This window comes from Psittacula echo (assembly GCF_963264785.1).
Source record: "Psittacula echo genome assembly, chromosome: 4".
NCBI classification, from domain to species: Eukaryota; Metazoa; Chordata; class Aves; order Psittaciformes; family Psittacidae; genus Psittacula; species Psittacula echo.
The window spans coordinates 48,442,617-48,458,696 of NC_137738.1; the positions used below are offsets into that span (position 1 = coordinate 48,442,617).

Here is a 16,080-nt window from a genome sequence, read left to right on the forward strand (position 1 = left end):
ATCAGTTCTGAACACACGTAAAATGATCATGTACGTAGTTTTTATACTGACAAGTGCCTAAGATTAAATCAAGTAACATAATGCATTTTTAGTAAGACTGTATTGCAGAAAATGAATCCAATTCCTGATCTGTGACTTTACCAGGTAGTGGATTACCTGTGTTTCCAGTAGTATCCCCATTTGCTCTGTCTGGCAGTGTTTTCTGATAACTGGCTCTAGGTAGCAGACCTGCACATGTGATCTAAGCCCATACCAGTTTACAATTTCTATTACACCACATTTAGTGAAAAGGGCTTCTATAATATCTTTCTCACCGTTACAGCTTCCCAAACCAACCTCTGCTGTAATACATTTTGTGAGTGTTCTTACAAAAGTAAATTTACCTCAGAAAATATCATAGAAATCGCCTCCCTACCTTACAGGTTTGGGGATAATTGTGAGCTCTTCTAAGCTTCCCACATGCACACTGATTAAGTGCAGACACAAATAAGTAAACACATCATTTTCTGAAGAAGGCATTCTATGATTCTATAATAGTTACAACACTGGTTTAAATGCAGTGACCCTAATAGCTTCAGGTATCTCCAACAGATGATGACACTGTAGCCAAGGGCCTTTAAAATCATTATAAACTATAGTCTTAATTGTAATCCTATATAGCCCTATAAACGCAGTCCTAACTGCACTTGTCTTTTATAACAAAGCCTGCACATCTGAGGACATGGCAGTCACAACCTCATCACCTATGAAAATACAAGGGAAAAAAGGGACGTGTCTTGAAAATCACATCCCCAGATTTCTGAAGCACTCAAAAAAAAATGTCTCAGATCTAAAATTACTCAGTATCTTCATTAGCAGACTATATTACAGAACAGAATATGCTGATTAAATTTGCAGGCAATGTTAAACTAGGAGAGACTGGGTTGGAAGTCAGAGCTTTGCAAATCTGTGAGAAGGATCTGAATAAAGCTGACAGCCTAAGTGCAAATTTCTCTGATAATGCTAATTGCAAGTCAGAGAATGATAAAATGGTGCTAGAAAGCGCAGGGAAAGATTTAGTGGCTATGACAACTCACAAGCTAGCAATGAGTCAGTTATCATTCCACTCCAAAAAGGAGCCCTCAATTGGTTGTATAAATAGAACCAACCCTTCTCTCTAAGGAATACGAAACAAAGTTTTTATGGTGCTGCTAGCGCTATAGCTGAGCACCATGCAGAGTTTTGCATGGAATCCACCTGAAGATTCCAGGGAGAGATGAGCAGTGCTCTAGAAAACCTGGCCATTGAGGAAGAGCTGATTGAATGACAGGTACGTTTAATCCAAAGCACAGCTCCACACATGGAAGGTGAGAACCTAGCCTGCTGGGGCATGCTGTCCCATCAGGGGTCCACACCATGGCTGCAGGAGTTGGTAGCAACAGCCTAGGTGGAAGCACCGCAACAGAGTGAAGGAAACAAAGAGTAACTTATGAAGATGGGGAAGGGGTGGGTGTGTATTCACATGCGTGTAGAAACATGCAGCAGCAAGGGTTATTCCAGACTGAGGCAGGGACCTACTGCTTTAGAGCATGAATGGGAAATAAAACAATATCCCCAAGTGTAAGCATATGCTGCCTGCTTGTAACAAATGGTTTGAGGCTCCCTTGGAGCTAGGATAGGTAAGCACACATTCCAAGGAATCTTTTATTTGATATTATTCTCTTTCTCAATACTACCCTGCAAGTTTAGTAGTGTGCTTTCTGGCCCCCTTACGGATTGCTACAAAGGCCTCAAACTGCTAGCATAGATCTGAGCAGCATTTCAAAAGAAACAGTTCCCATTTTAATACATAGCAGCTTGTTATTATCTCTCATTTTTGTTCTAGCAGGCAGATTTCATACTACATGATGGTGTTAACAAAAAAACCACTTTCTCCACAGATAAATTTAGGAGACACATACGCTTCATAAAAGCTCCAGAATGTCACTGGTGGCACTCAAGTGCTTTGTAATTTGACCCAAAAGAAAAAAAGAGGCAAGCCTAATCTAAACCAGCTATTGTTGTTATAATGGCCAATTCCTCATTTATCCATTTAGGACTACATTTTTTTTCCTGGAAAACCCATTACCATTTTGTTCATTGTACAAATACCTTCTGCTTTTTCCTTTTTAAACTGTAATAATACACTAGTGTTCCCTAATGGTGGTTTGTCTGTTGTTCTGACTTTTCACAAAATCCTCATTGGTGTCAGGAGTGCTGAGGTCCACGCTATCTTCTACACAGACTGGAAAGCTTGCATACAGGAAGCATCCTTTTCCCCACTATTTACCATGAATTCTGTGACCATCAAACTCAACTTAGTAATGTTATGGTTAGAAGTCCTTTCTTTCCTACTTATACTGAGCTTTAAAAGGGCTTTTATGAACATACCACTTAAGGCTTATGGCAAATTGTTGCTTCCTTTTGTTCTGAGGGGTTTGGCTGAGCATTTCCCACACCCCTTTTTCGTTTCCGTAACTTTTGCATGAAGTCACTACAGACACCCCAACTTCTATACTATCCCCTTAAACAGATGAAATACGTTATTCTATGCCTTTGCTTCTTAATGATATTCTTCCATTTTTCTTTCACAGCTGTGGCTTCTGGTACAGTAACAGCTCATGGTTTACTGTTTTTAGCACCCACCAAGAGTGTGTGTTACCTGCAGCACACAATAGCAGCATTACATTTCTCTTCAATGAGACAGGGAAAAAAGACACACATACATTTATACATATTTATTGTATCTTTTTAAAAGTAGCATTTGCAGTTACTTTTAAGCATTCACCTCTTCTGCTTCAAATGTGCACTTACTGAGAAAAACATCTACTGGCTTCCAAGTCCAAGATTAATACCAAGAATAACACATGCCAGAATCAAGCTTCGTTGCTTCTTGGCAGCTTCTGTCATGAAAATACTATACAGTAAGAAGAGCGTAGAAAAGGTCTGTGTTAATCACTTAGCAATAGGCTGGGGCTGGATTAGCATGACCGCACCATCTTCTCATGCTGAAGAACACCACCACTTTCCTGAAAACCAAAGCTCACACAGTAACTCTTCCTTCTGCATCCAGTAGGTAGACAGGGCAGTCGGTTTTTCTGCAGTACCTCCTTTAGTTGACAAGATTTCCTCATCTATAGGAAAACACTTGCTGTAGACCTTTATATTTAGAAATGTCTTCTCTTCATGTAATAGCAAGAAAAGTACTTGAAGTCTGGCATGTAGTTAAGAGAACTGGGAACAAACCAAATTTCATCCTCGGATAAACATACGTAACTACTATAGATTTCAGTCTAACCCACGCACAAAGTTTTACACATACTACAAATAGAAACAGAAGGTATCAGCAAAAGACTATTCTTACATTTTTTCAAATTAACTTGCAACTATACAATTTTAACTGTAATAGAAAAAGGGAAAGGAATATAACAGAACAGATATAAAGAGAAATATTTTCCAAACCTTTATTTGTGCACATTCATCATGTGAAAAAGATAACTTTTACAGCTTCTTTGGTGCCCAATATTCAGCATACAAAAATGTAAAAGACTATTCACAAATAAAACACAAGCTCAAACTAAAAAAAAAAAAAAAAAAATTAAGGTAGTGCACATCGTGACAGCTTTGCTTATGAATACACAGAAATTACTGCAAAAATAAATAGAATGTCTTTTTAAAAGCAGCAATTTCATATCTTGTAAACTTCCGTTTTTATAATACAGCACTGTTAAGAGTAAAATCCGAAAGAACTGGAGTTTATACTGTGGCCACGAGCAAGTAAAAGAGTCTGTATTCTTCTGCTATGGTTGGTCCAGTTTTCCTTTTCGCTTTTAGTCCAATGTGCAGCAGTCTCTAAAGGTGCTTGGTTAGGGAACCTAACCATCAAGTGGTGAGTTATAAAACTTATTTCCTGCTTTCAAACACGAATGGGTAAATCTGTTCCACAGCACTGGCAACAGCCTTTACATTTGGCCCTGAGACATATTAAAAAAGAGAAGGCAGTAGGAAGAGAAAAATCAGGAAGCCAGAAGTTAAAATAACCATAGTACCTTGAAAATAATAGTATTTTTGGCTGTTACAACTTAATACTGTAGACAGAAATAATTTCTCCTCCATTTCTCCCAACTTAAGAAGGTGTTCCTCTGATCACTTTCATTCACAAGGAAACTGAAATCTGCAAGACGTTCTACACTGGTCAAGTTAGACTACAAATAGGTAATACTGCCATTTAATTTCATAACAACTTGGGTGCTTTTCAATTTACAGTCAGCCTAGAGAAGAAGGCAGAAGCTGATTAGCAGAGGTAAAAAATACTTTTACTTCTGCTAATCTTCTAGGAATCTGTATTACTCAAAGCCTAGCCACTTTTATCTCTTCTTTTAAAAACCTACCAACATAAGCTACTGCTAAATAATACTGGATTTAACCCACGATGTTTTAAGCAAGGTTACTTTATATTTGAAAATAGCAGACTATTGCTTTCTAGCCTGGATTTTGCTAATAGCTCCATCATTGATCTCAGACAAAACCTGCAAGCCAGGGAATGCCTACTGTCTCAGGATGAAGCATACGAAAGTTAGCTAACATCATCTATGAGCATTTGGGTAAAGAAAAGGAAGAATGAAGTAGTGATGCTTTCTAAAGGCACTAGACCATTTTACGCAATGAATAACTAAGACTGCAAATAAGCAAGCAGTAACACGCCAGAAGAAATTCATCCTGGACAGAAGTTAGGTGATGCAGATAAATGAAAACAGCAATTTCTCACATACTTTCTGACCGTGAACTCAGGGATTTTTTTACCTCACTTCAGACTATACTATGTATCCTACAGGTTTTCATAAATCTCCAGCTTGGAAACATGTATTTAGGAAAGGGACGTTAATGCTACATGCCGTATAGTTTACAGCACTATGAAAACAAGGAAGAAAATTCAAATACTTAAACAAATACCTGCATTCTCAAATCCTATGTCACTTTCGGTTTTATAAAGACCAGACTACGTACATTCAAAGCAATTTTTCAGCCTACCAACAATAACGCTTTCTCCACAACTTCCACTCAAAACCAAACCTAGCACTGGGGAACAAAATCCCTTCAACATATTTTTTGACTCTCCTAAATGTCTTCCTTTCCTAAACCTACTGGGCCTAAAATTAAGTATTCCCAACAAGGTAAATAATTATTTCTGACATCAAAATACCTGTAACTGTGATACTGCCTGTGGAAAATATCTGTAAAGTAGCTCTGAGAGTTTTTATTCTGTAACACACGGCAGGATGAAGTTCTGGTTCATAACTAGAAAACAAAATATAAAGTAAAAAAGAGAGATCTAGAGCTGAAAAATAAAAACTTAAGTAGTATATCAAGACTATTGTCCTTAAAAATCCTACTGTACCTTGCATGAGGTCTGTTATTCTTCGTAAATTCTGGCAATCTGATCTCAAAGGGCATGTTGCACACTGCTAAAACATTCACAACTTTAAAATCTGTGAAAATTACCTTTTCAAAAGAGAAGAAAAAAAACCGTTAGAAATACAGTTTTCAGTAAGGCAGATGAATGGGTCACAAAAAAAAGTTACAGGATTAGTAATTAGAATATATTTATGAGACTTCAAAATTAAAACGTTGCGATTGATGCATTTCTAATAGGGATATAAACAGTACTTAATGGACTCAAATCACTTATTTATGCTTCAGCTAAGAATAAGTAAAAAGGTGAAAATTGGTTTGTTTCAAATCTCCAGTAGCCGGTTTGGCAGGCTGTTTTTCTGCTGTTACTTTCTGAAACCCTGCTCAAACTACTGGCTTTCAGTTATTCTTCACCACAGCCATTTTAGATGACAACAAAATAGCCAGCAGACAATTCCTAAAAAAACAAATGCACTGCTGAGAAGTCACTGTTGGCAGTATCACTGAATAAAACTTTTGTTCATGTCCTGAGATTGCCTAAACTTAAAATGACTGTTCCTCAGTCAAAACTTTTTAGAAGGATGCTACCAATATAAAAAGTCAACTATTAATTTAATTTTCACTTAAACTGCTTACTTTTTAATAAAACTTGGTGCATCCATCCTTGAAGCACAGTTCACCTCACTGATTTAATGTTCCAGTCAAACTTTTAGAGGCTGGGTCTAACATGTACATTCGTAACAGTAGTGTGTCTAACTTCTGCTTGGGTCTGATGCAGTGTTACCTGGATAGCCTGTCACAACTGCTTTTACGCACTACAATCAAAGGGAGCCTCTCCCTGCCAAAGGACAGCCACTGTGTGTATTTGTCTGCCTGTAAACTGAAACTGCAGGTAAACACCACAACTGACTACCAGGAGTTTTAGAATACTAAACTATGTCATTTTAAGTCACTCACATTGCCTTTTTTCAACCTTTACTATGAAATGTAAGTGGTGGTTTTGACTGGTAATGTTAACCCAAACCCAGGAGGGGAAAAAAAAAAAAAAAAGTATTTTCATGTCCTGAATGTTTTCTTTGACTTATTTCCTCCTGTGCAACCTCATAGCACAGAAGTGCTTTTTGGCCCCTCCTCTTTAATAAAAGAGGCTCAAACTTCCCCTTAACAAGATGGACACGTATCTGCTATTCCACCAGAAACAAGGTAAAATTATGTTTAAATGACAGTTAGGCTTATACCCTTTGTCACTCCTTCCAAATAAATCTTTCAAGATATTGTAATGCTATCCAAGAAATATCTGTGGGTGGTTCGTTTCTTAAACAAATTTTGTTGTTCATTAGCTAGTGAAGAAGCACTACTGTGAGCTGCCAAACAAAACTCAAATCCACAAAATAAAACAGCTTCTCTTTAACCAGCATCTGGAAAATATATGAAAACACAAAAGGGGCATCTGAGTGAAAACATGCTCACTGCTAAATCATAATGCTCCCTCATTTTTGTTTCTTTCTAAAAAATGAACTACCAGCATTGCATGAGTCATGCAAGTCCTTTTTCATTAGATTTACCTGAAAACCTAGTTTCTGTAGACTACGAGCTAATCGTCTGGCACCAAATTTAGCTTCTTCTTCACTATAAAGGAGAAAGAAAAGAATCTAACATTAACGGAAATAGAGTATATATTTGTGTGCACACATACCACAACAGCTATTCAGACTACAAAATGAACTATTGCATCTTATCCTTACTCTACAATGCAGATGTATCTTAGAAGCAATTCAGCTGTTATGAGTTTAGCAAGTCTCAGATATATCTGAACTGACAGTCTGCTTTTGCTTCTTTCCACTTCCTCAACACTGTATAATTCAATTAAATTTTGGTGGGGTTTCATAAAAGAATAAGAGATACCCCTCAAAGAAGGTCATCCTTTCCCAAGTTTCAAGTCCTGGCTGAAAACATAGCTTGAAGAGTTCTCAAATGAGATCTCTAGGATCTTCTTCATAAAGTATTTTGCCTGCTGCTCTCCCAGAAGGCTGAAATGATGTTGCTTAAAATTCCTACTCAGTCCGAGGCAGACACTCACATAGAAGACTTCCTTCCAGATATGTATCCTGGCAAGGATCAACACGAGATCCAGTGTGAGTGAATCTTAACAGTGTCAAGTACTGTCTCTTGCTGCCACCTTCATTACAACACTATTTTAAAATGCACAAGAACTTAAGCTAGAGAAAGAATCTCCATCAACTCACCTTGTGGCTCCAGTGCAAATAACTTTTCCTGAGGACCAAATTGTGGCCGTAATCCTAGGTTTTCTAAGCTTCATTAATACCTTCTAAAAAGAAAAATAAAAGTGGAAGATTTTGGAATTAGTGTTAGTTCAATTCACACTGGAAAAAAAATTACATCAACTGTTAGAGAAATCAACAGTTACACTAATAACGTTTCCTTTATTTCTGATAGCCTTGAACTGTTCCTTCACCTCTTTCAGTAATTAAAAACAACCCTGCTCCAGAGAAGAGCAAAGTAAGTGTGGAATATCTCAGCCAGTCATTCAGTATTCACAAAACAGATTAAAGTATTTTCTTCTGAATAAAAAGCTGAAACCCACAGGCATTGTGCTTTTTTTTATTCCTTATTACAGTGACTCCCACATTGCTGACTCTTCATCAGGATATATCTTCTTGACAAAGACACCAAATTTTGGGAGGCAATTTTGGAACCCTGAAGTGCAAGACGGCTCATCACATACCTAGCACCAAGTATTCACCTCACTAGTTTCAGTCTTCTGAGACAATTTTTACCCACTCCCCTTTTGGTGTTTGATAGACTAAATGCCTATCAAGAAATAAAACTATGCTATCCATATGCTATCTATTCTATTCTATCCACCACACACATACCAGACACAAGAACGTTTAGCTTAAGGAACATTCATAAAAAAAAGATAACAGAGCTATGTTGAACCTCTTACCCCAACATCACGCTTGTATATCACATTTGCTCCCTCTAATGCAATCTTCCTCAAGTTTAAATGACATCTTGTTCTAAAAACACACACTACATTTGTGATTAAAATGTCCAGTGCAACATCACTGTCCGCATCCATTGGGGTGATTTACAACTCAGTTTTCCCACCAGCTCACCATGAAGATTACATCCTGAGAAACAAAAATGATAAAATTAAAACATATCAAAAAACCCCTGCCTATTAATGCGATTGTATACACCTGTCCCATAAATGAGACAAGAAGCAGAAGTGACTACACTCTGATTCATTTAAGTTAACTCTGTGTGGGGAGGCGGAGTGTCTGCATCCCGTATGCTAGAAAACAGAAGGTTACTTTGGAGGTTTGAAGCCATGTTGCCAGACTCAACAGAAATAAAGTGTGCATACATATATATATATATATATATATATTTAAACTTGCCACTTAATTATGTTACAACTTTTACCAACTATATTAGGACGCAATAAAGATTACTGAAACTTTTTCCATAGCTCCAGTGGATAATCTTTCCTCAGTTCACTTGAGGATGTCAATAGACACCTCAGGAAAATGCACTTCTCTGACTGCTGAAGTTGGTAATTCTGAACAGCTTGACGTTTGTGTTGGAATGGATAAGCCTGCTTAGTAACTTTGAACTAACATAGCTTACACAAACTGCAGCCTGTAGACAGCCTGCTACTACATCTTCATCCAGCACTCTTGGCCTAGCTCTCCCAACATAACAGCATAATGGGAACTGTACAAAACATCCTGGTAGCAGCAACAGTGTGGGCTGAGACTCAGTAGCCTCTCAGCCCCTCCTGCACTGCCCACAGGAACCATGCAGAATGAAAGTAAGTACTCCATGTGCCGAGTAAAATCGAGCGTTTCCAAGGAAAAGCATGAGTAACTGTGAAGGCACAGGATGGCCGCCTAGTGCACACACAGCAACCCTAAGGCAGCCAGGAAGCATCCAGTCTGCCAGTGCACGCTGAAAGTGACACTCGTAGCAAGTACTTCAACTGAGGGAGAAGGACCATAAAACAGTGAGCTTGGCTACAAGCAGCCCAGCTCCAGACTGCCCAACATCTCTTCTGCAAGTATACCAAAGCCCAGACAGCAGACCTCTCAAATCTCAGGTGAAGTATTTGGGGGAAGGAGACAGGAAAAGAACAAGAACATTCGTATATAGTGAAAAAGACTTGTATCAAAATCCTGTAGCTCATTAAGGGTTTTTTCTTTGAAGAAGAATGTAAAAACCTTAGTTTTACTCCAGGAGAAGTAGCTGAAGGTGGAGCATAGTCTAAGAGACAGAGACAATATTATCTTGATCCATTAATCTAAAATTTTAGTTATTGTGGTTTAAGCCCAGCCGGTAACTCAACCACACAGTCACTTGCTCACTCACTTCTTTGTTCCCCTCTCTCTCCAGGCAGGATGGGGAGGAGAACCAAAAGAATGTAAACCCCACAGGCTGAGATAAGAACAGTCGAATAACTAAAGCATAATATAAAACTACTACTACTACTAGTAGTAATAATAATAATCAGGCAAATTACAAGAGGAGAGAATATAAAACTAAAAAGAGAAGGGAATAAAAAAACCCCCCCACACACAAGTGATGCACAATACAATTGCTTACCACCTGCCGACCGATATTGAACCCAACCTGAGCAGCAATGTGGGCCTTCCAGGTGACTCCCCCAGTTTATATACTGGGCGTGACATGCTGTGGTAGGGAGCAGCCCTTTGGCTAGTTTGGGTCAGGTGTCCTGTCTCTGCTTCCTCCCAGTTTCTTGTGCCCCTCCTCACTGGCAGAGCATGAGAGGCTGAGAAGTCCTTGATCAGGGTAAGCGCTACTTAGCAACAACTAAAACATCGGTGTGTTATCAGCATTGTTCTCAGACTAAAGCTGAAAAACAGCACTGCACCAGCTACTAAGAAGGAGAAAAATGACTGTTACAGCTGAACCCAGGACAATATAAGGAACCCATGTCTCTCTGTGTTGCCCAGGCTACGCTGCAGAGGCTATTCACAGGCACAATCCTGCTAATGACCAGCACAGGAGCTTTGACCTGCTCCATCTCTGACATGGGCTGGTTCAGCACAATCCAAAATGAACACAACAGAAAACAAAGAAGAAAATCAAAGAAAAATAGTCAGATATACGAAATGCTTTCCATGGTTATTGCTGTGGATGAAGCAGGAGCCTATGCATCAAGAACAATATATGTAACTGCAGGTAGGATGTAAGGGAGCAGCTGTGTGGTTTCCAGTTGCTGTCTGGGTTTAAACCACAACAATATCAGACTGTAATAATGCACTTATATCACTTCAAATGTTTTGGCCTTATGTTCTATATTAGAAATATTCAAGATACAAAATTGGCATTATTAACAGTACTTTCATTTGACTATGACTTCCTAAACATCATGCCATAGTCTCTAATCAAGAACTCATTCAAGGTACATCTTTGACTACAACTCACTGACAATACAGAAGTAATAAACTACAAAGCAGATGTGCATAATATACTGGGTCAACTGCTGTGTTGGTGGCTGCTTCTACTGGGCAGCTTGTTCCCAGCTGAAAGAATTATTCTGTACTTGTCAGCTTGTCCAACAGAAGAAAAGGCAAGATGGGTGATAGCAGAAAAGAAATGAAAAAACAGCAAGAGAAAACCAGAAAAACCAAAGGCTATGTGTGGGGGTGAGGTGGGGGGGGAAGCAGCCAAGAGAACAAACAGTAACTAATTAGTATTCCTAGATCCCTTTTTAAGAAAATGAAAAAATTATATGAATCCTCAAAGTTAGAAATTACTTATCCCATCTGGTTTTGATGGACTACCACAGATTGGGTTAGTAATTTATGGCATCAGATCCAAAGATAGCACATGTGCAGATTTCAAATGGCACGCAGGCAGGGCCAGCACAGAGCAAGGAGCTGGAACCCATGGCATCTTCAGAGAGGCATTTGGATTCACACTGGCTTTAATCCTGGCTGTTGCCAAGTTCACTTACTGGAACCCAGGAATGACTGCCATGTAAGAAAACAAGATAACTCCAGTCAGCAGCGTATCCCAATTATCAGCAAGTTTCTATTGGCACCCTCAACCTCTACATTCTGAAAGAATACCATCATCATGCATAACATCCTTGAAAGGCTGATAACCTCTAAGCAAGCCATAATACTGTATGATAATGCCCCCATAAAAATCTGATGGCTTGTCTTAAACAGATCGGGGGAGAAAAGTCACATGTTCGATCAGAACAAAGGAAAAAATGGTTGACAGAGGTAAATTACAATTTAAAAGGAAAAGACCTATCATGAAAGGGGGATCTATAGGAGAAAATAACATTAAGATGCTGTGGAGCTGTCAGTAAGGATGTTTTCAGCATTATGGTGTAGCTTGGTTAGACATCCAACCTACTTGCACAGATTTTAATGGGAGAAAAATTACACATTAATGCGCTCCCATTTTCATTAGCCACGTTCTGAAAGTTAAAGACAACAGGTATTTATAGAGGAGCTTTTTAAATTGAAATTTAATTTGAGCTGTAGCTAAAATTCTAGACATGTTTTGTGACATTCAATTAAAATGAATATAATTTCTCACAGAAGCAGTATCTGAACAAAGTGTAAAAATACTGAAAACTGCCTTTATTCTACTTTAACAGCACTTGATCTAATAGAAGTATTCCTTTGTTAAGCTTTTCCCTCAAATATTGAACTATTCAAATATTAATTACCAGGTTTTCCTCATTTGTATTAAGGAAACTCTTATTTGCTCTTGCCGCTGTTCTTTAAGAATCTGAAACTGTGTCAACAATTTTGAATATACCCATTCCCATTTATTATACAAATACAATGTTAACCTCTTCCATGGTTGAGAAATATCAAGTAAACCAAAATGCTTCTAGACTTGGATACTTTCTGTCCAAGAAGTGAATGAGCATTACCTACTACAACCTCTGCCTTAAGCATTCATTTTAATGTCTCACATTGTACTACAACAAAGAAAAGATTCTAGAGAAGAGGCAGCCTGCTGCCTTTCTTTGGGAAGTCTCATAGATATCCAAATTCATAGGAGACATGTGAACTGAAACAAGCTAAACCTTTTCTGAAAATAGTAATACATGCACTATATAAAAATAACTTCTGAAGAATATGTTTATAAAAAAGGTGTAACAATGTTATCTTAAAAAGAAAAGTTATTCTTTATACATATGTGCAGCAGCATAGATAGGTGGATCACAGGAGTCCTAAACAATACTCTGATCCTCCTCTTCCCCAGTTTTCTCATCTTCTCTGCTACTGATATACACTACTGTATCCCTACTGTGCAGCCCTGACCCATCATGTTATTTCCCAAAACCTGCATTTCTGTCTCTTATCTGCAAAATGGGGAAAATAATGCTTTCATGCTTTTACAAATACATTTTGAGATCAAGCAACAGTGTTACATATCAGCCTGTTACTATTCGATATTCACGCAGTTACACTTGCAGAGCAGAGTGCCAGAGAAGAAACCAAACATCTGGTTCTTTCCTGTTCCAGATTTGCAAACACCTAAGTTGATTTTATTGAGCTTAGGTTTTCTTGATTAATTTTGCCCAAAGGTTCGCTCATCTGAACCTTAGATTTTTGGCAGCTTAAATCTCATTTCTAAAATTATGTTTTGTCATTTAATGCTAATTTAATAATAGCCTAAAATTGAAAACAACATCATCTACTTCTCTGTATATACAGAATTTGTATTAAATTATGTACTTCACCGAGCTTTCTCCAGCAAAAGAAACTAGGCAACTTTGATTTTGAGTTCTCTTGCACCAGCCTAATACAACATACCCCAACAGAGAAAAAAAAAAAAGCTTTAATATATCTCTGCAGAAGTTTTTATTATTAAACATTTACAAAGATGGACATTTAAAAATACTGCTCTTTCTTTTCAACATAGACTTTGGGGAGACATCTGGAATATTACCCTAATGAAAAAAAAAAAAAAAAATGAGGAAGGGGAAGAAAAAAAAAGTAGATGAGCAAAGCATGAATACAAAAATAAAAACAACAACAAAAGCTAACTCAAGGACACTTGACACTGTAAAGTAACATATTCTACAGAGAAACTAGAGAAACTTCCCAGAATAATAAACAGGAGGAGGAACGAACACTCAAGTGCTTAAACAAAGCATTACCCATACATCCCCTGTAAGGACCATGGCCATACTATTTTAGGTATTATATAAACACACATGAAGACAAACACCCTGCATTGAAATCTTGCAATCTAGCAAAAGCCAGTGCTGCCTTCAAAACATTCCAAACCAGACCAACCACACCATCATCATCAAAGAGAGAGGAAAGGCACTTGGGATGGAGTATATAAACAAAGTATTATTTTAAGCTCTTGGCTACCTTTGATCCAAGAAACTCTGACCATGAAGGTAGATAGGGGGTAACTAACAATGGTTACTTTAGTGTCAGAATGGTTTAATAAACACCTTTTCCACAAGCAGCCCAAGTATAAGCAACTTCTACTGGTTATTTTTAACCCTGCTCCAAAGCAGTTCAGAAACTCACCAATCTCACAAACAGTTCCAACAGTCCAGCTGAAAAGATACCTATCACTACTGCGCCAGTAGGCATTCATCAAACTAATGCTTGAAAAAACATTTTTAAGACGTTAGCAGGAACCTCCATATGAAGTTTCCATATCAGAACAGAGAACACACAAAAAGCCCTTCAGGAATGAGGAGAGTCAATTACAACATTCCACTGCAGATGCATTTTTGTATTCAGTCCCTCAGGAAACAGGTCTGTATCAAATGCTCAAGGTGACAGACCTCTGAAATCTGCTTGAATTCCTAGATTTGATACAGTCACGGTGGCAGATGAACCAAGAACAACACAGATACTACTGTCTGTACAGAAAATACTCTGGTCCAAACAACTCTCTTATAGCCACTTAGCTAGTGGGGCATGCATTTACTTTTCTGTTGTCTCTAATGGCAAATTAAATTCTCCCTGAAGCAAAAGGCCATCTTGAAGCTAATGTTCTCACTTTACAGGATTTGCAGTCATGACTATTTCCTACCGAATTAAACAAATATATTTTGGAGAGGGAGAAAATTTCCAAATACACATAAAACCAGCATCAAAGTAGAGATTTATCCAATTAGACCAATGCATAGAATGATGACGCTAGCTATGATATAAGCATGTAGGGCACAAATGCTCAATCCCACTGCAAAAATTCTCTTGGCTAAGCCTATTTGCATCCACATGGATCTGGGGTCTTGCAACACAAACCCAGTTGCAGGAATAAAGACAAACAGTTCACAGAACAAGACCAGGAAGTGTGTTCATAACATCCATAACAGGCCATTTTCCTCAAATCTGTCTCATCAAAAAGCTCCGCTCATATTCAAAGCAAGACCCACTTGACTCGAATTTAGTGTCACCTTTCCCTTATCACATCCAGTAACAGTCGAATGCCAAGCATTAAGAGCATTCCATTAGATCGATATGACACATAGAAAACTGTCATGATCATGATGAAAGTTCGAACCGAGAGGATAAATGGCCACTTCAATTTGATTAGACATTGTAGGAAAAATAAAAATCCATTTCGCCGCTACAAAGTATTTTAACACAACAGGTAAGCCTCTCATCCCCCTCCCAGCCCAACATTTACCATCCGCACATCCAGACTGAGGAAACAGATGTACGCTTCCTATTCACATTGCTGGGCACCTCACTGCAAGTCCTGCATGTACCAGCGTCACGACTCGTGCTAACAATTATTTTTCTCTCCTCCAACCCCAACCGAAAACTTCTCCGGCCAGCGCAGCGGAAACAAAGCGGCGGCAGCAGGCGGCCTAGCCATGCCGCTCTCCGCCGCCTAGCAGCGTCAGGCGATTCCTCTGCGCTTCGCTACCCGGAGCGGCGCCGACCGCGGGGCCGCTACAAAGCCTCCAGGGCCCAGCACGCTGTTTCTGGAACTCGGGCACAGAGCAGCCGGTGACCTCCGGGGAAGTCCCGTCGGTTGCAGGGGAACGGGCAGTTTTCCCTGGAGAACGTTTTAACTCCTTCCTCTCCCTGACTGCGCCCGCCCGCCTCAGGGGCGAACCATGGTACCGCGGCGGGAGGAGCCGCCAGGGCCGGAAGGGGAGCGGGGGAGACCCACACCGCCCCCTTCACCTCAGCCGGGAATGGGGGAAAGTAAGAGAGAGGCCGCATTCCCTCCCCCGGGCAGGGGCGGCCGGGACCGCCGGCCTGCGGCCCCTCGAGGCGGTGGCTAAGAGAAGAGGGGCCCGTCGGCGTGCGGCAGTCTTTACCGTGCGGGCGGACGGTGGGCGGCTGGCGGTCGGGTCGGGGCGGAGCAGGGTGCCGGCTGCTGCTAGGCGCCCCGCCGCTGGCGCCCAGCGGCGTTCCGGGTCGTGGGCCCACTCCCCACGACAATAAACATCCCCCAGCGCCGCGGGCATAGACGCGGCGCCGGCTAGAGCGGCCGCCGGAAGTCACGGCAGCGGGAGGGGAGGAAGGGGGCTGCGCTGGCAGCGTACTTCCGCTTTCGTCTGCCGCCCCCTGAGGTACTGGGGAGTTGTGGTACCGCCCGGGGCGATGGAGGTAGTGGGGTGGAGTGCGGCTCCGGCCTGCCCCTCTG

The 16,080-nt window shown here is 39.9% G+C and overlaps 1 protein-coding gene across 2 annotated transcripts; it reads right to left on the minus strand.

Moving 5' to 3' along the window:
* Nucleotides 1-3,468: 3,468 nt before the first annotated feature.
* Nucleotides 3,469-16,039, minus strand: TBPL1 (TATA-box binding protein like 1). 2 transcript variants are annotated; one of them, XM_080617008.1, is made up of 7 exons: nt 15,752-16,039; nt 8,399-8,585; nt 7,677-7,759; nt 6,996-7,059; nt 5,417-5,520; nt 5,222-5,316; nt 3,469-3,992 (listed from the first exon to the last, which is right to left on the minus strand). In XM_080617008.1, the coding sequence occupies exons 2-7, from the start codon at nt 8,531-8,533 to the stop codon at nt 3,922-3,924; spliced, it is 552 nt and encodes a 183-aa protein (XP_080473134.1). In that variant the 5' UTR covers nt 8,534-8,585; nt 15,752-16,039; the 3' UTR covers nt 3,469-3,921. The 2 variants fall into 2 exon arrangements, with proteins under 2 accessions (XP_080473134.1, XP_080473135.1); XM_080617009.1 differs by lacking the exon at nt 15,752-16,039 and adding an exon at nt 15,109-15,721.
* Between the last annotated feature and the right edge of the window lie 41 nt (nt 16,040-16,080).

What these genes read in the sequence shown, in the direction of transcription:
- TBPL1 (XM_080617008.1), bottom strand. Translation starts at nt 8,533, where the DNA reads ATGGATGCGGACAGTGATGTTGCACTGGACATTTTAATCACAAATGTA. An exon ending in ATTTGCACTGGAGCCACAAG is followed by an intron (nt 7,060 to 7,676) that starts GTGAGTTGATGG and finishes TCTCCTTTATAG; the next exon opens with TGAAGAAGAAGCTAAATTTG. An exon ending in AATAACAGACCTCATGCAAG is followed by an intron (nt 5,317 to 5,416) that starts GTACAGTAGGAT and finishes TTTGTTTTCTAG; the next exon opens with TTATGAACCAGAACTTCATC.